Below are 21385 nucleotides of genomic sequence, written 5' to 3' on the forward strand. Positions count from 1 at the left end.
TTATTTATCTTGGATATCAGACTTTTATTCAGCAATATTTGATGCAAAAATTTTTTCCACTGAACATTTTCTCTTATTGATTTTGTTGTGCAAAAGCTTTTTTAGGGTTTTTTGTGGCTAAAATTGTCTGTTATTTATGATCACCTCTATCCTTTGTTTGATTAAAAATTCTCCCCCTAACCATCGTTGTGAAATGTACCTACTTCCACTCTCCTCCAGTATTTTTATACTATAACTTTTAACATTATGTATTCAATGGCTCTGTGTAATACTAAAATTGCTGTCAATTACATCTAAGTGGATTTTTTTTTTGCTATTATCATTTCAGTGGAAATATATTTTTAGGTGTAAGATAAGATAAAGTTGCAAACCACATTACCATTAATAGTTTTCCTTAGACCGTAATGTTCAGGAACAGTCTGGACAGATCTCATTAGACCCTAATGTTCAAGTACAATCTCCATAGCATCTTATCTTCCTCCTAAGCAAAGAGCAATATCTGTCCCTCATTCTATACATAAGAAGGGGAATATTTTATATATTTTTTGGGGGGGGCAATGAGGGTTAAGTGACTTGCCCAGGGGTCACACAGCTGGTAAGTGTCAAGTGTCTGAGGCTGGATTTGAACTCAGGTCCTCCTGACTCCAGGGGCCGGTGCTCTATCCACTGCACTACCTAGCTGCCCCAAGATGTGATACATATTAAAAGTATATTGGCGGGGCAGCTAGATGGCGCAGTGGATAGAGCACCGGCCCTGGAGTCAGGAGTACCTGAGTTCAAATCCGGCCTCAGACACTTAACATTTACTAGCTGTGTGACCCTGGGCAAGCCACTTAACCCCAATTGCCCTTCAAAAAAAAAAAAAGTATATTGGGGGCAGCTAGGTGGTGCAGTGGATAGAGCACCGGCCCTGGAGTCAGGAGGACCTGAGTTCAAATCCGGCCTCAGACACTTGACACTTACCAGCTATGTGACCCTGGGCAAGTCACTTAACCCCCATTGCCCCCTCCAAAAAAAAACCAAAAAATTTAAAAAATTTAAAAATATATATATATTGAAGGGGGCAGCTAGGTGGTTCAGTGGGAGAAGTCAGAAAGACTTCTCTTCCTGAGTTCAAATCTGGCTTCAGACACTTACTAGCTGCGTGACGCTGGGAAAATCACTTCACCCTTTTTGCTTCAGTTTCTTCATCTATAAAATGAACTGGAGAAGAAATGCAAACCACTCCAGTATCTTTGCTAAGAAAACCCCAAATGAGTTCACTAAGAGTCTGACATGACTGAAACTACTCAACCAAAAAAAAAATCACATAATGATTGTGATTATTACTAACATACCATATAGTATGTGACTACTAATCATAACAGTATTTGCTTTGAGGACATACTATGAGGGTCTGATATTTTGCTGGGATGGTCATTCCCTCCACTGATGTATTTTACAACTCCTCTATGACCAAGCCTTTGGTCTTTAAGAGTTGCCATAGCCAGAAAATTCTTCACCCTGAAGTGATGAGTTTCTTTGCTCTTAATTAGGGTGGTTCTTGGCCAAAAAATACATAGTCCTTCAAGAAGGGTCACAAGAATATTATTTGTTAGTATTTCCCATCCTGACAAAAGGACTGGAGAAGTTCATCACTCAAAACGTCTTTGGTTTTGAACCACTGGGATTAGTGAAATTAATGGGGGGAAAGGGAAGTCAAAATATCTACCTGAATTCAACACTTGAGCTCCTCTAGTGTTGAACCTTTTTCATATTCTGGACCTCTCTGGCAGGCTGGTGAAGTCTTCTCAGAATAACATTTTTAAATGCACAAAATAAAATACACAGGCTACCAAAGGAAAGCAATTATATTAAAAGTTATCAGAATATTTTTTAAAAACAAGTTCACTGGGGCAACTAGGTGGTGCAGTGGATAGAGCACCGGCCCTGGATTCAAATCTGGCCTCAGACACTTAACACTTACCAGCTGTGTGACTCTGGGCAAGTCACTTAACCCCCAATTGCCTCACCAAAAAAACAAACAAACAAGTTCACTAAGAACACCTAGTAGAGATTCATGAACTGGGAGTGGGAGGTGATGAAGGAAGAAAGGAAAAAAAGCATTTATTAAGTGCCTACTATGTGCCAGGCACTGTGCTAAGCCCCCTACAAAAATTATTTCCTTTGATTCACTCAACAATCCTGGGAAATAGCCAGTATTATTATCCCTACTTTACACCTGAGGAAACTGAGGCAAACAGAGGTTAAGGGACTTGCAAAGTGTCTATGGTTAGATTTGAACTCAGTTCTTCCTGACACCAGTTCCCACATTTTATCCACTGTGCCACCTAGATGATTAAATTGAAAAAGCAAGAAGTACAAGGATTTGAAAGAACCACTTTCAAAATATAATACAAGATTGAAGTGAGATACTTACATCACCCTCCAAATTGAGCTTGCACAAAATTTCGTGAACTGTAGACATCTTGAAAGAAGCTGAGGAAACAAACAAAAAAAAGGAATACACAAAGACTTTATAAAGATTCCCTTATTAATGTTACAAGTGCATTAGGATATTTTCATTTAAGGAAGTTAAGTCATTTTTTGCAATTATGTATTTTGATTTTAAGCTGCCTTTGGTGTGGAAAGGCACCTATGCTCACAAATCTCCCTTGCCCTTCTTTCCCCCATTCCCAGAAGTCCAACTCATTTATAAAAGTGCTTTAAGGCTTTACAAAATGCTTTTTGCATGCATTATCTTATTGGATCCTTTAGACACAAACTGCACCACATACCATTAGTGAACAGAGAAGCCAGAAAAATGTCCAAGTCTAGCCCTAGCCCAATAAAATCAATCACAAGGCTGACAAGAATCATGAATTTTTTTTTTTTGCAGGGCAATGAGGGTTAAGTGACTTGCTCAGGGTCACACAGGTAGTAAGTGTCAAGTGTCTGAGACAGGATTTGAACTCAGGTCCTTCTGAATCCAGGGCCAGCGCTTTTATCCACTGAGCCACCTAGCTGCCCCAAGAATTATGAATCTTAAAAAAAACAACAACTCGTCAGTTCTGTATTTCAAAAACCTGAGCTCCAAATAGAAGACTATCCTATCATCAACTGCTGTCTTCCCAATTTAAACATGAGAACCAAATAATTATTTAAGAGACATTTCATTTTAAATTTTACCACTAATAATATCTGACACTTATATAGAGCTTCAAATCTGCAAAATGCTTCACAATTTCACATTCACAATGCTTCGCAATGCTTCACATTTTCCAGTTTTAAACTCACAACAGCCCTGTGGGTAAGTAATTCAGGTTCTATTATCCCCATTATGTAGATGAGGAAATTGAGGCCCAGAGAGGTTAAATAACAAATAATGGGTCAAAACGATTTGAATTCCTGGCTCTACATCTAAAACCCTACTCACAGTGCCAGGCTGCCCCTCATTGATAAAGTTTGTTGGTTTTTTTTTTAAAGACAAAAGGTTAGGCTCTGATAAATCACTTACTTTTCTGCATTCATTATTTATTACAAGCATGCTTTTTTAAAAAAAAAAAATAGAAACTTCAAAATTGCATCTGAAAAAATCTGCAGATCTAAGCAACACAACCATTTGCCAAAACTAAGTCTCTGGCTCCTCATAAAAAGTAGCGATGAAGTTTTCCAATAAATGGTTTGTTCTGTGCTTCCAAAATGTAATTAACATTTTGGAAATGGCTTTGTAAGGCATGGATGTGGCTCCAAATCAAGACCACTTAACTTATAGTTATTTTCCTAAGCAACTACTCATATTTATTATTAATAATTACCATCCTCAATCAAAGATGTGAACAAACTAGTCATAAGCACAATAGTCCATGGGTTTTTCTAGTATTTAAAAAATTCCTCTGTGGTTGCTAGAAATCCAGAACGCAACTAGCCCCCATTGAAACATTAAAAGTTGGTACCAACAATAACCAAATTCCTTATGTTGAGACATAAAATGGCTGGAATTCAGGCCAGCTGCTCATAATTAGTTATGTTCTTACTTGGGCTGCATGCAACATTAAAGACTGAAGTTTGGCTAACCCAATCTTATAATCATACTGTTCTAGGGAACAACATATGCTACCAGCCTCTGCCACTAAGGGACATACAATTAGCAGTAAATTTTATCTGATCCCTAGCAATAAGGGTTCATTCAGTCCAAACTCCCAACAAAGGCCAAATGGAACACAGTCATGCTTTCTGATGGAGAGCTGAAATGTAGCATGGCATTTTAGTCGCTGCAGAGCCCATCTGTGGTCCCACAGAGGCCCTCCTTGCTTTCTCTAACTCCCCTTTGTTCAGAGAAATACTGCCCCCACAAATGAAATACTCTGCTTTACTCAGCAGTGTCCTTTAGTCTGCTGGTAAAATGGTGACATGAATTACAGAACTGGAAGAGTATTTGAGAAAGTCATCCCTGCTTTGTTATAACAAAATACTGAGCAAATTCCAGGTATAATCTAAAGGAGGAGGAATGAGGGAGAGAGATAAGATAATAGGATGACTCTTATTTCTCGGAAATAATGCACCTTGGTAAAAGCTTAACCCTGGTCTGTTTTATGGCTTACACATTTTATTCAACCAAAGCTGATGAAATTGTGGCAAATACAGATGAGTTTCAAAGAACCCAAAGCAATTACCTCCCAAGCCTTTTAACACCTAGTCCCAGTTTCAACCCTGAGTCAGTTCTGATGAACAGAAATCTGAGCTAGAGGTAAGGTACAACTGAGTTATGATAAAAAACCATAGATTTGGGGCTGCGTTAGAATTAGCCTGAATAGTCAGAGGAGCCTAAACCAGATGTCAAAGGGCTAGTCTAGAATCCCTAAGAGCAGTGATACAATTGATTCAGTCTCCTCTGGAATTTTCAGAGAAAGTATAACTAAGATCTTGGATGGACTTCCCAAAACATCTAGATCCTAATCATTGTGCCATGCCTCTATGAGCCTGCTCCATATTTGCAAAGAGAATTAGATTATTGTCCACCAATAGAGGATAAAAATAGGACAAAATTACCCTCTTACCTTCCAATCCAGGTTATACTTACTCCCTGCTGCAAACATAAAGGGAGGGAAAATACTAAGAGATAGACAGCTGAACTGTAAAATGATGTGTCTTTCCTTACAAAGAAGTATGAGTTCAATTAGTTTACTTGTTTGGGAAATCAAATGCTGAAGAATCAATTGTGATGCTTCTGATGTATCTGCTAAGAGAAGAGAGCTTTCCTTTTAAGCTAGAAAGGACAAATGGAGAGCTCTTCAAGCCCTGACACATGTTTTGTAGGCAGCTGTCTAAACATGTAACATATATGCATTCTAGTACTAAAGAAGTAATTAAATTACAATGAGAGTACATTGAGTACATTGAGTGTAGTCTCCTATGACATGTTTTCTCCAAAGTTACATTATATGAAAGGGGCACACTACATGAAAAAGGAAATTATAACTCTTTGGGTTTTAGTCAATATCATTCTTATGGAATCAGAGACCTTAGAGCTTAACCTTATCTAAACATCCATTTTACAGAAAAGGAAACAGAGATCCAGAGGCGTGAAGGGACTTGTCCAAAATCATACTGCAACACTGAGCAGAGTCAGGATGTAATCCTGGAATTTCTGACCGTAAATTCAGTGTTCTTTCCACTGTGTATACCATGCTATTTTCTTGTGTTCTGAGCCTTAATACATGCTGTTGTTCCTCCTCTCTTCTATTTTCCACCATATCAATCTAGATCAAATTAATCTTCCTAAAGCATTCCACTGATCCTTTCACTCTTCTGTGCAAAGTCATTTGACTGGCTCATTATTGCATTAAAAAAATACCAAACTAACTTTGCATTCAAATCTCTCTACAAACTGCCTCAAAACTATCTTTCCAAACATATCTCTCATTATTCCTCAACTGAAACCTACTTTTCAGTCAAGCTGGCCTACCAGCTACTCCTCCAACACACCCTGAGCCACTGCGCAGGCCGCTCCTTCTCCCAAGGGTGCTCTTCCCTGCTCATCTTCCTCTTCTCTAACCCATCCATCCCCCATATAGCAGTCCAGTTTTCTTCTACTTTCAAAGGTCCCCTGACATTACATGCCCCACCTTCCAGGAAACCTTCTCTGGACACCCTGGCCTAGAATGGTCTCTCTCCCAACTCCTATAGCACTTTGTTCATGCTACTCAAAGACAAGTTAGCTTATGATGCCTTGCTCAGGAACAATTCTTGCTCATGTCTTATTTCCCCTATTCAAATGAAAGCTCTTGGGAATCAGAGAAACTGTCTCATTGATCTTTGCATCTCCTGTAACTGGCTACTATACACCAACACAGCTAGGCACATTCATATTCCTGAATAAACTAGTGATACATTTGTACTTTCATTAATAAAACTTTTAAGGATTTTTTTTAATGCTCCCCCCAGCCACCTTGGTATGCTGATACACCAATAGGCCCAATTGGAGTCAAGAAGACTTCATTTCCAATCCAGAAATTAATTAACACAATTAATAGCTTGACCCTGGGCAAGTCACTTAACCATTGTCTGCCTTCCTTTTCTTATCTGTAAAGTGGGGGCAATTTGGGGCACATGCTTCTCAAAGTTGTTATGAGCATAAACTGAGAGAATATTTTGCAAACCTTATAATCCTATATAAATACTATTGTTATTGTTAATATTATAAACCAGGACACTTAAATCATTAATGAAACTACAAGCAAGATGATTCAGAAGAACACATCCTGTGCCCTTCGATTGAGGAATAGTTGAACAAGTTGTGGTATATGAATGTAATGGAATATTATTGTGTTATAAGAAATGGTGCTCAGGATGATTTCAGAAAAACCTAAAAAGACCTACATAAACTGATACAGAGTAAAGTGAGCAGAAGAACCAGGAGAACACTGTACATGGTAACAGCAATATTGTATGGACGGACAACTGTGGATGACTTAGCTATTCTCAGCAATACAATGACCTAAAACAATGCCAAAGGACTCATGATTAAAAATGCTATCTTCCTCCAGAGAAAGAACATCTGAATACAGACTGAAGCATACTATTTTTCACTTTTTTTATTGTTGTTTGAATTTTCTTCTACAACAGGACTGATATGGAAATGCTTTGCATCACTGCATATGTATAACCTACATCAGATTGCTTGGCATCTCAGAGAGAGTACAGAGGAGGGAAGGCAGGGAGAGAGAGAATTTGGATCTCAAAACTTAAAAAAAAAAGAATGTTAAAAATTGCTTTTACATGTAATTAGAGAAAAATAAAATATTATTTTAAAAAAAACATAAAAACAACAAAAAAAAGAACTCAACCTGGAGTTGGTTTAGAAGGACTCCATATAAATCCTACTTCTACCACTCTGGGACCCTGGGTAAATCATTTCATCTCCCTGGGCCTCAGTTTCCTTATCTGTAAAAGAGAGAGTAAGACCCGATAACCCCTCTATAAAAGAGAGGGTTAAACCAGATCTAAATATATGATCTTATGAAACAAAAGGCAGTCTTTAAGATGCTTATAATTAGAAAAGATAATTTGGGGGTGAATATCATATTTAAGGGTGGGAAAGGGGAAAACTTCCTCCAAAATTAGTTTCCTGTGCATACACACAAACCATTAAGGATAAAGGTTAACTCATTTTCACCTTAGAAATAAAACAGGATCTTCCCCTCTTCTTCCCATCAAATCTACTAGTGTTACAAAGCCATTGTCTGTATGACTAATTAGTTGCCAGGGGAAAGAGTCAGCTTTCCTGCTTATGCTACTTGTAAAAACATTAGTTTAATGTTGTACATTTGATTGATGTGAATATGTCCATATACCAGTTTCCTTCAGACAAAAGAGGAAAACAAACTGGAATTAGCCTATAATTGTAGAGAAAGCTAAGAACATATTCTATCAACCAGCTAACAAAGATTAAATGAGACTCTCCTATCTTTCATGACACTGTTTGGGTGGGTGAAAAAGAGCAGGTTCCTGACCTCAAGACACTTGAACTCTATCTGGGAGGTAAAACGGAGGTGTGAAACAATTAGAGAACAATTAAAGGCACAAGAGCAACAGGGCTAAGAGCTACTGTAATTCAGTAGTTAGAGAAAAGGAGAAATGGAAGAGAGAGAAAACCTGAAGGCTAAGTAGGATTTGAGTTAATGAAAGGGAGGAGGACAGGGAGGAGAGGGCTGTGGAGTGAGGGACTGAAGTATATACAGGAGATAGGAAAGTTGAAGAGACAAGCAGAGTGGGACCCAACTACAGAAGACCTTAAAAAGCTGGACAGAGTTTGGATTTAATACTGATATTTGCTCACTGAAATTCATTTCCCCTCCCAAAATTGCAACTTTTAAAACTTTTTATTTATTTTATTTTACAAATTTAATATAGAGGAAGACAAGAATGGATTGGAATGAGTTCTGGATTTCGAGTCACAAGACCTGTGTGTTCACCTCAACCAAAAATTACTTCACATTCTGAGTCTGTTTCCTCATCTATAAATAGGGATAATACTTGTACTACCCACTTTTCAAGTTTGTTATGAGCGCTTGGTAAATCATAAAAGACTATATCTACAGGCTGTATTATGATTGCTTTGAGAAATTTAAACCAAGTCCAAAGGCTAGGCAGGATGAATGAGTCGCTATCTGCCAGACTACTTGCATTCACAGAATCACAGAACCATGACTCTAAGGCTAAAATGGACCTCAAAAAACTTCTAGTCCAACTTCCTCATTTTACAGATGAGGAAACTGAGCCCCAGGGAGATTGAGTCACTTGCTCAAAGCCACAGTTATCATTAATATTAAGAGCTGAAATGGTCTTCCCAATCCTCCCCTCCTGATATTACAAGCTCATTGCATGGAATCTAGGAGAGACTTTCCTTTCAGTATTTCCAAACCCTCAACCTCATCTAGATTCTTGACTTGACCCAACTTGCTTAGGAAAGCCATTTCAGCAAATTCATCCTGTTGATAAGCACTCTGACACATTCTGAACTTTTAGTTCCCAGAAACAGGTTGGGCGGATGGAGAACACGGAGATTTTCATGGTCTAAAAAAAATACTTTGGATTTAGTTTAGCCCCTAAGCAGTCACACCTACATAAAACTGGCTTGCGACCAACCATTAATGCAAGCAGGGCAAGTGAAGAGGATTTTCTCTGAACTTCAAAGTATCAATAAGAAATTGTTAGTTCTCTTACTAGGGAAAACTATAACTGGAGGGGCTTGGAAATCATTTAGACATTTTTAATTCCCTAGGACTTCATGCAGTACTTTGCACTGGATGGTACCAAAAGGTTTGTCCAATTAGATCTAATCCAATTTAAAGAAGAGAAAGCTGAAATTCAGAAATGTTTGGTGCCTTGCCGAAAGTCGCACAGATATTAAGTTACAGAGATAAAGAGCTGTACCTAAGGCAGGGTTATCAGAGCTTTCCCACAGGGTGCCAATACGTAATAGGCGCTGATAAAACCTGCATTCACTCAGCAAGTAAAAACAGCTTAGCTCTTATTAAACCAAAACAGTTAGATAAATAGGAAGCTAGGAGATGGAATACTTCTCCCCAGTTCAAGCTGGCTGTCCCTCAGGTGGGTATTCCTGCTTCCTCTCCTGGCAGCAGTCTCCCCTACAAAGCCTTTTGTACTGAGATTTGAGGTCTTTCTCCCAATCTTGCCCTGCCCCTTCCAAGTGAATCTCTCTTAAAGAGAAAAACATTGCTTTGAGAATACCCTTGGTGCTACTTGGCCCCAGGTGCCAAAATTGCTACCTTTAGCTCACAGGCTAAGACTTATACCCAGAACTTCTATAAAAGGAGGGGGGTTAGACTGAACTATAGTCATCAGCTCTTGCCTGGAAGATCCCATAACTTCCCCAATGCAGTGCTCTTTCCACCAAAGCTCAGTCTTCTAGTAATGAATCAATGAAAAAGAATTTATTAAGCACCTCCTGCATATGCCATGGGCTAGGGGCATTCACGCAAACTGCTTAGAAAGTAAAGACTTCATAAATCTGTTCAGTTCTTAGGAGGAAGAAAGCTATCTAAAGAAATTACAAACATTATCTCAAAGATAATTTAGTCGTTTGAGGTTAGTTTTTTCCCCCTTTCTTTCTAATCCTGGTTCTGAAGAGGAGTTTGTCTTGCCCCACAACAAAAAAAAAAAAAAAAAAAAAGAAAAAATAATAATAAACCTTCCAGGAGAGGTAACTTGAAACTTGATTATCCTAAAAAGAGGAAAAGCCACAACAATAACCAGGTGGGCAAAAGTTGCTGTTTTGTTTTAAATTAAACCCAAAGGACATTAATCTTCTGGGGGACAAAAAGCAACAGCAACAATCTCTGAATAATGCTGATTTAGTTAGACAGTCTTAGAAGGCACCAAGCACTAACAGAAAGGCTTATTTCAAGAGCAAATAAAAACCACATTGAAAGAGGCCAGTCTAAAGAACAAAACTTGAATTCCTGCCAGCAGTTTCACCCCCACTCCCCCACCCCCACATTGCAGTTACACGTGGAATGTTGATGGGGTTACCACAAAACAACACCATAGCAACCACCATGCCAATCAGTCAGAACAGGATGATGAAGTCTATTGAGTTTTCACCAATAAAAGTTGGGAGAGGGAAGATTCAGCCTTACTCAGATCTCTTTCCAAAGTACAGACTTTTCTACTTGGTTTCACAGTTTCTTAATTAAAGTCTAAGTTGAAAGCCCTCCATGTGATTCACCAGATGAATATCATATGCATATATGTGTCCTTCCCAGAAGTCCAAAACAGCCCTGAAGGAGCAGGACTGGGTGAACATTTAAAAATAAAATAACCTGTTTTCCTCTGACTTGTTCTTTTTAAAGCTTATGAACAAGTCAGGGCCCTTCTGGTTCAATTCCTCTGCAGTTTTCCAGAGAAGATACTGGGTTAGAGTGGGTGTCCAGGAGAAACCCAACAGGAAGGAACTACTTCACTGGCTTGGAGGAGTAAGCTGTGTTTTCAGTTCTGTGCTGGACTGGAGAATTCATGCTGTTCAAAGCTTCAGGGGGCAACTGAATTTTAGTAATTTATAGCCATACACCATATTTTCATGATCATATCACATAGGGAAGACTGCTTTACAGTAAACTGTTTCCTTAAGTAAGAACTTAGTGAATGTGTTTTTCCAAATAAGTAAGAACTTAGTGAATGTGTTTTTCTAAATACAGAGAATACAACATGCATACACACACACACCCATATAAGAGCCTTTCAGTACAAAGGTAGGAGACTATGAGTTGGGAAAGTAAAATATTCTTTGAGATTTGGTAGCTTTGGTTGGTTTTGCTTATTGGTTTTTCTTTTGTTAAAAGAGAAGGTTCAATGTGGGGCAGTATATCAGAAAATTATTGCCCCCCTTTTTTTTTAAAGAAAGGAAAAATATTTCATCCAAAAAAATGGATGGAAAAGGAGGCAAGCCAGGAATGGATTCAAAGACAGACATGGTTCATGGGCTACAGTGTACCTTATGGAATGTTAAAAGTCCTGGAGAGCAAGCCCCACCCTGCCCCCCAACCCTAAAAAGACAGATCTTCTATGTAGAACTGGTGGGGAGGCAGATACAAACCCCATACTAGAATGAGAGTGAATGAAATGAAATCTGTACCTCTGTAGACCCACATAGAAGAAATCATGGTCCCATTGAAATTCAGTACCAATATGGCTACCTTTTTCACCCCAAACAAAAGTTTAGAAAGACAAGAACTTCTTCAGCCCCTGACACTACCAGCCTCTTCGGACACCACTCCAGTGGTTTCTATTTAATGGTTCAAAAGGCACTTCACAATGAAGTTCCAAGTGGTTTGTGCTGAATATTCATTAATGGCACCTTCTACAATAAATAATTGCCCAATTATGTTACAAATATATTTCCCTCTGTAACAACAAGCCTTTTGTTTGTAGTTGATGAAAGGAATTCGAGGAATAAAAAGAGTTGGGAACCACTGCAGCAAAGAAGAGATTACATGGCCGTGGTCCTACTGGTCCTTGAAACATTAGAGGTAATACTGTAATGGCTTGGTGGGAAATGATTTAAAGTGGCCTTGGGACTTCCTCTCATCAGTGGGGAAGAGTGTACTACTTGGGAGTGGCAAAGGAGGGGAAAGGATTTGGATTCCAAGAGCCAAAGTCCCAACCACTCCCTTCTCTGTAGCCTAGGCAGGCCACAAATTAGCCAGTGTTAGTACTGAGTCAGAGTAAACAAAGAGAATTTTGGAGGCCAGGACTACGGATTACAGGATTTAAATTTGCAGGGGACCTTAGAGACCGTCTAGTCTAATTCTTCTTTTTTATGGATAGAGAAACAGAGGCTCAAGGAGGTGAAATAATTTGCCCATTCTGAGGGCAAGTGGGGTGGCTGCCTAAGGGTGCTCTCCAGGAGAGAGACAGGCCTACTCTGGGAAAACAGCTCACAAGTCCTAAGACTGTTCACCTCCTGACTACTCAGCTAGTCTCTATCTGCCCAGAGGGTACAAAATTTCTACTTCAGAAGAAAAAAAGGGAGAAACTTCATTGAAAGGAGGGGAGTTTGGGGGCAGCTAGATGGCGCAGTGGATAGAGCACCGGCCCTGGAGTCAGGAGTACCTGAGTTCAAATCCGGCCTCAGACACTTAACACTTACTGCTGTGTGACCCTGGGCAAGTCACTTAACCCCAATTGCCTCACTAAAAAAAAAAAAAGGAGGGGAGTTTTTAGTGAGCATGATTCCTTCTGATGTGGCAGGCTGCTGGAACAGGGTGTGGTGGCATTCAAGCACCAGGGGAAATGGGGATCCCCACGCATAGAAAGGAGAAACAGCAAATCTTTTATCGAATTAAATCAGATAATGACATCAGAAGATAGGTCAAAGTACTGGTAACTTTTAAGCAACACAAGCCCACAACAGGCTACCTGAGCTATTTCAGTGAAATCTGACTGGTTTAAAATGGAAGCCCTCAGTATAACCATCACCTCCCAAGTTTTGTTGTTTTAAAGAGCCATTTACCCCATTTTTTACTTCCATATCAATTATGGCAGTGACAGAAAATTAATTAAGGGATGTGTTAAGTAATGTTCTGCTACAGAGTACTAGGTTTGGAATCTCAGGACCTCTTTAGATCCCACATGGAATAAGATGGCTTCAAACTCTAAATCTATGATCCTTATTTACAATGATCTTTGTAACCATCTAAAGCAGGTCTGTAAGATTTGTGAGGATTTGTGCCTCCTGAATGAAGACCTGGTACCCAATGGACTAGTGCCATTACATCCATTACCAGAGGAAAAACACATAGCCCCTTAAATCAATAGCAATTAGGGAAGAAATGTCTGTTCCTCCTTACACCATTTCCTAAAGACTATTTAATAGAAATATCAGACAGGAAGCCAGGGGTCATAACTACAGGAAAAAAAAATCAATCACAGCTTTAGTATCACAAAGACACAGTGCATTAACATTGCGTTTCCAATCCATATGTAAATTCCTGAACAATGAGCAACTTATATTGAGCCTTTATTATGGACAGGCCTTTTAGGAGAAAATGGTAGATAGTACAGACAGGCAGGCCTCAGCTTGTAGGAATCCATGCTGCCACTTTATCCCTGCCACACCCACACTTGGTGTGGCAAGTGAGTCATCATGGTGCAGTGGAAAAACCGTTTGTTCTGAAATTGAAGGACTTCAGGTTTGAATGCTGGTTCTTCCAATGAACTTCCTAAAGCTCTTTACAGATCTTCCCCTACCACCATGGGGAGGGAAGGGCAGAGTGGGGTCAGTGAAAAACAGCCTCAGAGCTCCTAAATTCATAAGTGGAGAAAAGGGCAAAAACTATGAAAAGCAGGAATGCCTGCTTAAAAAAAATAATAACTTTTTTTAAAGGACTGATTCTCTCACAGAATAGGTCAGTCTATATGGTAGTTCCCCATACCAAAAATATCACCCACACTGCCTGAATATTTTTATTTCACTTTGTTACAGTGTCTGAAAGTCTGTGGGTTAGAGAATCATTTGGAATATGTATCCATTTTTTAATATGTAACTATTTCTGATAGCTAAAGGGTTATCAGTCATTCACACTTTAGTGTAAATTTATACTCTTGAAATGCATTCTTGCAACTATTCCACTGAGATAGCTATATAGATTTTTTAAAAAGGAATTTTGGAAAAGGGAGAGTAGGGAAAATTGGATATTTGGGGGCCCAGAGTACTTTGGAGAGAAGGTATGGGTAGCACAAATATATTGGGGGGAGGAGGTAAGGTGAAAGGTACAGGGGTAAAGAGAAATAGGGTGGGGTGTGGGAGATAGGATTCATAAGCTCCTTGAGAGCAGGGACTACTTGATTTTTATCTCTGTGTTCTCATTTGTACATACATATATAATATAAAATATATATATTTATATTTATATACACACATATCATCAGCACCTAATATGTTGTAGATGTTTAAATATTTGCTGAATTGAAATTAATCTCAGGAGGGTGATGAAAGAGAAGATATCAGAAACAAATTTTACCTATATCAAAATTATGCTCAGGGCAAGGAAATTCTTCCATCTCTTTCTTCTTTTTTAATTAATGTGTTGCTACTCCAAGCAGTCAAAAGTCACATTAATATTGTTAGAACTACATGTAGTTTGGCTACATTATGACTTAAATGTTTTTTTGTGAGCTAGCCTCGGAACCAAACCACAATTTCTAACGCTATTTCTTCATGGAAATCTATTCCTATTTCTAAGATAATTTACAAATAAACTTTTTGGCCCAACCCTGTAAAAAAAACTATGGACATTTTTAAAAGTAGAAACTCCAATTTTGGTCCTCAAGGAACTCACAATCCATTAAAGAATAAATGAACTTCAGGGTGTGCTTTCATAAAGAAAATGTGTAACCTATACCTTAAAGTCACAGGATGTAGAGATAAAAGGGCCCTTAGAAATGATTTAATACTACTGTCTCACTTGCCAGATATGGTAACTAGGGTCCAAGAAATGAAGTGACTAGTCCTAGGGTCTCAGAGTTAAGAGTCAGAGACAGATTTTAAACTCAGGTTCTCTGACTCCAAATGTAGCACTCATTCCATTGTGCCACGACAAGGGCAAATAGGCAAGGAGAACAGTTATTTTCATCACCATTTCACAGATGAAGAAACCACTGTTTTGAAGTTTTGTGGATGCTACTGGAATCTAAGTCCATTGCTCTTTCCATTCTATCCATCCAGCACAGGTTTGTTATAAATTCACTTGAACCATCACAGAAGTAACCACTTGGGCCTAAATCTATTTGGAAGGCCACACCCTTTCTATCCTCTCTGAATTCATATACCCACTGAATTAAAACCAATAGCACTTCCTACCCACATTACTGCCATCTGAAACATCCTGTCGGGCTGCAGGTAAAACTAGGCCTGTTACAGTGAATATCGGTCACAACCCTGCCCACTGCACGCCTGTGCTGGGCATGGATGTGGAGCTCCTCGGGATATTGGGATCCATTGATAAAAGCTGCTCCCTCCTACTCCCACAGACCACGCAGAAGAAAAAAAGGTGGAAAGAAAAAGGAGAAGAAAGAAAGGGGGAAGAAAAGGGGATAGAAGGAAAGAAGGGGAAGAGAAAAGATATGGAAAGGAAGAGAAGAAGAAAAGGAAAGGAAAGAAAAGGAAAAAAAAGAAAAGAAAAGAAAGGAAAAGAAAAGAAAAGAAATGAAAAGAAAACAAAAGAAACGAAAAGAAAAGAAAAGAAAAGAAAAGAAAAGCAAAGAAAAGAAAAGAAAAGAAAAGAAAAGAAAAGAAAAGAAAAGGACTCTCAAGAACAGAATGCTTTAAGCTACTATAGCAATCTATGCCAGCTGTCGGGTTTCCCTCATTATGCAGTAATGCAACCAGACTAGCTCTCCCCAGTTACTTCCAGTAAAGAGAGAGAGGGGGGGGGGTGTATGAAGGGAGTTAATAGAACCCTTATTTCAGGCCAATTATTTGACTACGGAAATGTCTATGCGCTTTTAAAATGAATACATTTTGAAAACCCCACTTGCTAGAAACTTCTTGAAGCTGGCTTGGCCATCTATCAGTGCCACGCCCTTACCTCCCCTCCGCAGATTCCTTGCCCCTGGAATGCAAGAACCCTTCCCTCCCTGCTGTTCACCTCCATCACCCTCGCCCCACACAGCAGCTTTAAGGTGGGGGTCACCCCCACCTATGTGGCCTGCGCACAGGCTAAGGGGCTCTGATGGAACGCTAGCCACACTACTGATATCCCTAGAAGTCTTGCCACTGGAGCGAGGGAGCCCCGTACCTAAGGAGCCTCTAGCGCGGGATCAGCCCCTCTTCTGCTGCTCATTTCCCTAGTCACCCCCCTCCGCCCCCAAACAACTCAGAGGTTCTGCCATGGCCTTTTTTCTTTCTTTCAAGAACTTCTCCCTCCCCGCTATAGCCGAGGGACGGGAATAGCGGGAGGGCCACTCCTTACCTGTGCCAAGCGCTAGAAGAGCAGGAAGCTAGTCGGGCTTCAGGCAGAGCCGGGGACCGCTTGGGTGGGGTTTTTATCCTGTGCCACATCCTCAGTAGTAGAGTCCCCGCCCCGCCCCTCCCCGCCCCGCCTCCTTTCTCCTCTCCTCTTCTCCCCCTCACCAGGACCTCCCCTGATTCATAGTGACTCATACACACACACACCGTGGCAGGAAACATTGTGCAAAAAACTTAGCTAGAAGGGCGGGGTTCCCCGGGGGTTCAGCCATAGCCCCAACGTTAACTGGCAGAGTCCCAAGTTGTGACCCCTCCAGCAAAACCTTCCTAGCTATTATTAGACATCAGGCCCGAAGAGCCCTTCTCCTGCTTCTGCTTTTCGAAGGTCCACCCTGTGGATTTCATACCCCACCCATTCTTCCCTTCTTTACCCTCTTCCTTGTTCAATATCACATCAAGTTTAGAGACCTGAGGAAAGGGGTGGGGGTGGGGGGTGTTGGAGGAAGAGGGTGGGGGTGTGGGGTCTGGGTGGAGGATGGTGTGCTTGCTGTTAATTAATCAACTATCCCTCAGCTTGCTGAAATAAGTTCATGTTTTTGATGTTGTCAATGTTAAAAGCAGAAAATGGGGTTGGTTGTTCCAGGAAACATAAATCTTTATTCCCCTAAGCTAAGGCTCCTGGCACCCTTCTTCTATAACTGTCTTTGAATCTATTAGCTTAACATTAGACAAGGCAGTTCCCAGAAGCCACGATGCATTGTCAGAATGATCCCATGAGCTTGCTGCAGCGCTAGGTCCTTGGCATACCAGCCCTCCCTTTAATATAAAGAAGTGCATGGAAAGGAGTCGTCGTAGGCTTAGAAACGTCAGATTTTCACATTTGGGCAAGCCCTGGAAATACATCACTGCAGCACTCAGCCGGAGTTTGAATAGGGTGGGTAATAGAACTGTTCTTGGCTCACTGGAAATAGAAACCTCAAAGCCAAGTTTCCAAATGAGAGGCAACTCCTTTACTACAGAGTAAGTTTTACTCATCATCATTTCCACTTCTCCCTGAGAAGTTTCTGAGTTCTGTGTATGTGCAGTGGATTCGGCAAGCAATTTTTATCCATATATGCACAATGTATTCTTGAAATTTACAGCGTCTTGGAGGATCTGTTGATCCTGCAAAGTTGTCTACGAAATTTGGCCATTGGTTTAGTGTCAAGTGTCAGTCCAGTTCCAATGTTGGATTTCATTTTCCCTTATTTTTTAACACAGTTGTTATTTCCCAGTCATTTATCCCCACTCCCTTGACTTTGCCCCCATTTCCCTAAACACCATCTCTCACCATTAATACTTTGTTTGGACTCTTCTCCTTACTTGGCAACCAATGAGTAAACAACATTTTTGTTTGATTTAGCAACCAGCCAGTTTTCTTCTCAATTTATCTAAAAAGCTTCTGGTAAAATTATTAAAGGTCTTGTCACTAACCTCCACCATTTGAATGCTTCTTTTTTCTTTCCAGCTTTTCATATTCAAGCCATTCTTCCTTTTCTTCAAGGTTTGATCTTCCATTCTCATCATCCCTTCCTACTTGCTTATATTTTGCCTAGATCTATCCTTCCTTCTTTACAGATGAGTTTGGAACCATATCTTAGAATCACAGAATGTCAGAGTTGAAAAAGATCTTAGAGAAGGTCTAAAACAACTCTTTCATTTTACAGATGCAGAAAGAGAGACTTGAAGTAACCTGGACAAGGTCAGTGTAGCTAGTTAATATAGTTAATATATAATTTAGACCTCCTGTCTCTTGTCTTCATTTACCATTCTTACTTCTAGGTCTTTTCCCACATGGCTTCTAATGCCTCAAGTATTTTTCTTCTATCCAGATATCAAAGGTTCCCACTTTTTAAAAAATTTCAAATCCCTCCAGAATATCCCATGAGGTATTATCTGTGATAGACTTTAACTGAAAGACATAAAGAAAAAGAAAACATAAAGATCACATCTCTGATACCTGAATAGCTTTAATATAATTCCTGGACTGCATTTTTTACTCTGAAACTTAGACTGAAAGGCCTTAGGGCAGAGACTGTGTTTATGCACCTACTCTAAAAGTAGTGTTGAGATAAGGACTGTCAGCTCTCTGCCACTATCACTTTCATAAAATAACAGACATGTGATATTTAGAGTCTCCTTTCTCTGACACAAGGCCCTTTCTAGTCCCTTGGAATGGTAAAGAATTTTGCTTCCAATTGCGTTGTTGATAGGTACTATCAAGAAAGCATTTCATTCAGAAGATATAACATGTATTGAGACTTCAAAGACTTAAAATAATATCTTGATTATTTTGTCTAATCCATACTTACTTGGCCATCTGAAATATAAAGCCAAATGTAACAAATTAAACAAACTCTGATTTATCAATGATGACCTGAAGTTGGAGGGATAGAGATATATTACTTAACATCACTAATTTGGGAAGTTCCTGTCAATATGTCAGTTCTTGGATTTTTTAAACATAGAATCATAGAATTTTGGAAAGGAATCAGTCATCTAGTCCAGTGGTTCCCTGTTAGTGGTTTGTGATTGTCGAAGGAGTTTGTACTAAAAATTCTTTAATGGTACATAAACTTAAGTAATAGGCTGTTGCCCAGTTATGTCACAAAAATATTTTTCTTTGTAACAATAAGAATGTGTGTGTTTGAAGCATTATAGATTTATTTCTGAAGCTACTTGAGATTGTCATGATCATGTATACATTTTGCTGTTCATGTAGTGATTATATCAAATTTGTCCTACTTCTAAGTGCTATGTGTTTTTTCAGTTTCTCAACCTGTCATCAAATTGTTTCCAAACTACCATAAAAGCACAAACCAGTTCCCAAGATGTGGTCAGACTCATGTGTATTTCCCCATCTATATTCTGTACATTTCACCAGAGTAGCTCTCTTATTCTGCTCTGTTACCCTATAATCACATCATAAATTATATCATCATGTGATCTAGGTGTTATGAATGCTTGTGTTGTTACAGCTAAATGTTAAATGTTTTGAAAATCAAAGTGTGCACTAGGCATGCATGAAAGCATCATGGACCATCACAAATGTTCTGTAGAAATAAACTCCAGATTGCTTCTCATCACAGTATCAAGGCTGCTTTTCAGTTTAAATTTATCCTCTACTTTTGTTACTATTCTTCTCTCTGGTGTATTTTCAAATTATTTGGTTGGCAATATTAGTCATTCAGTAGAGTTTCTATACTGATATATAGCTGGTATGCCAGTGGTAGAAGAGAAAGAAGTCATGTATGAAGAGAGTCTTTCCTTACAAAGGTTAGCTTAAATTATTTATAGCTAAATGCGATTTATATTATGAAAAACAAACTAATATATGCAACTGAACTTTAAATATATTGATCATTTAATATAGCACTTGTTATTAACCAGTAGAAAAGTAAATATTTTGTATCATAACTAGCTATTCATTTTCGTAAATTGGTATGGTGGCTAAAAATTGTTAAAATTATTTTTTCTGTCTCTCAGCAAGAAAGCTTGTAAAATTATTCTACCATTTTCTAACACATTTGCATGAGCAAATATTTTTACTTTATTCTTGTTTTAAATCAAAATACAGAAATAAACTCAATGCAGAACAAGATATAACACTTTATCTCCTGTTGAGATAATTGCAAATATATGTTCAAATAAAAAAGTCCAGTTTTGAAATTAAGTTGATTTTTATAAACATCTTCCAAGTTCTTATTTCAGTAAAGTATAATTTATGTCCAACAAAAGTTGTAAAATAAATGAATTTAACATGCAATCTTGTATATTATAGTAAGCATATGAGGTCTTGCTGGATTACCTAATTTAATTTTTACAGACTATACCACAGAATCTATTCATAATTATTTTATTTATTTATGATTAGTTTTCAAATTTTAGAGCTTTCATAATTAAAGGTAGAGTAAATTTTTAAAAATAATTATATCATATAAATTTTAACTTGGAGCCCTGGGGGCAAAAGTTAACATTGTTATTATAAGTACTTAAGGGATAACTCTAAAAGAATACCATGAAAAGTATATTAAATTATCCTGTGGGTTCACAACACTTTTTCTTGGTGTTAAGAAGGGTACAAGAACAACAAAAAAAATTGGGAACCACTGATCTACTCCAACCCATCCCCAAAAGAAATCCTAACAAGTGGGTCGTTCAGTCTCTTCATGAAGACCTCATTTTGAAGCAGTCTGTTGGTTTGTTCTGATTGTTAGGAAGTTCTTCCTGACATTAAGACTAAATATGACTGCAACATCCAACTATTGCTCCTGGTTATGCCTTTGGGGACCAAACTGAACATATCTAATCCTTCTACATGATCCCTCTTTGTTTTATGTTTCTTTCTGGAGGTAGACAGTTGTTTAGTAGAACAGACCTCATATTATATTCATTGGTATGCATTATCTCTCATGAAATCCATCAGAGAATTTTAGGATTGGAAAGGACATTAGGGATCCTCTAGTTCAAGACCAGCAAGATGCTAAGTGTTGCAGTGGAAAGAATATTGGACTTGGAATCAAGTAGACCTGAGTTCAAATCTTGTCTTAGGTAGTAGGTAAAACACTAGCAGATTAAGTAGATAAATCACTTAGAGTGGGCAAGTAACAACCTCTTCCAGCTCCAATTTCTTCATCAACATAAAAGGGATGATGATAGGGTTGTGGTGAAGATCAGATGGATAAACATATGTGAAACATTTCACTTAAGCATAGCAGAGAGCTGGGTTCAAGTCCTGCTTCTGACACAAATGATATATGATCATCAGCAAATCACTATACATATCCTCAGTGCTCCACGTAACTAAGCCTATAAACAACATAAAAGTGGCTAGCCTGCATTGCTAGAGAGTTTCCTATTCAGATCCAATCCCTA

The 21385-nt window shown here is 38.8% G+C and overlaps 1 protein-coding gene across 1 annotated transcript in view; it reads right to left on the reverse strand.

Annotated features, from left to right (window-relative positions):
- ANXA2 (annexin A2) overlaps positions 1–16578 on the reverse strand; it is a 62223-nt gene extending 45645 nt beyond the window's left edge. Inside the window, exons 1-2 of the mRNA XM_043989626.1 lie at positions 16476–16578; positions 2420–2478 (exon numbers count right to left, since the gene is read on the reverse strand). Coding sequence (XP_043845561.1) covers positions 2420–2467 — 48 coding nt within the window. The 5' untranslated portion in view covers positions 2468–2478; positions 16476–16578. The remainder of the gene's footprint in view (positions 1–2419; positions 2479–16475) is intronic.
- Between the last annotated feature and the right edge of the window lie 4807 nt (positions 16579–21385).

Source organism: Dromiciops gliroides, chromosome 2 (genome assembly GCF_019393635.1).
Source record: "Dromiciops gliroides isolate mDroGli1 chromosome 2, mDroGli1.pri, whole genome shotgun sequence".
NCBI lineage: Eukaryota > Metazoa > Chordata > Mammalia > Microbiotheria > Microbiotheriidae > Dromiciops > Dromiciops gliroides.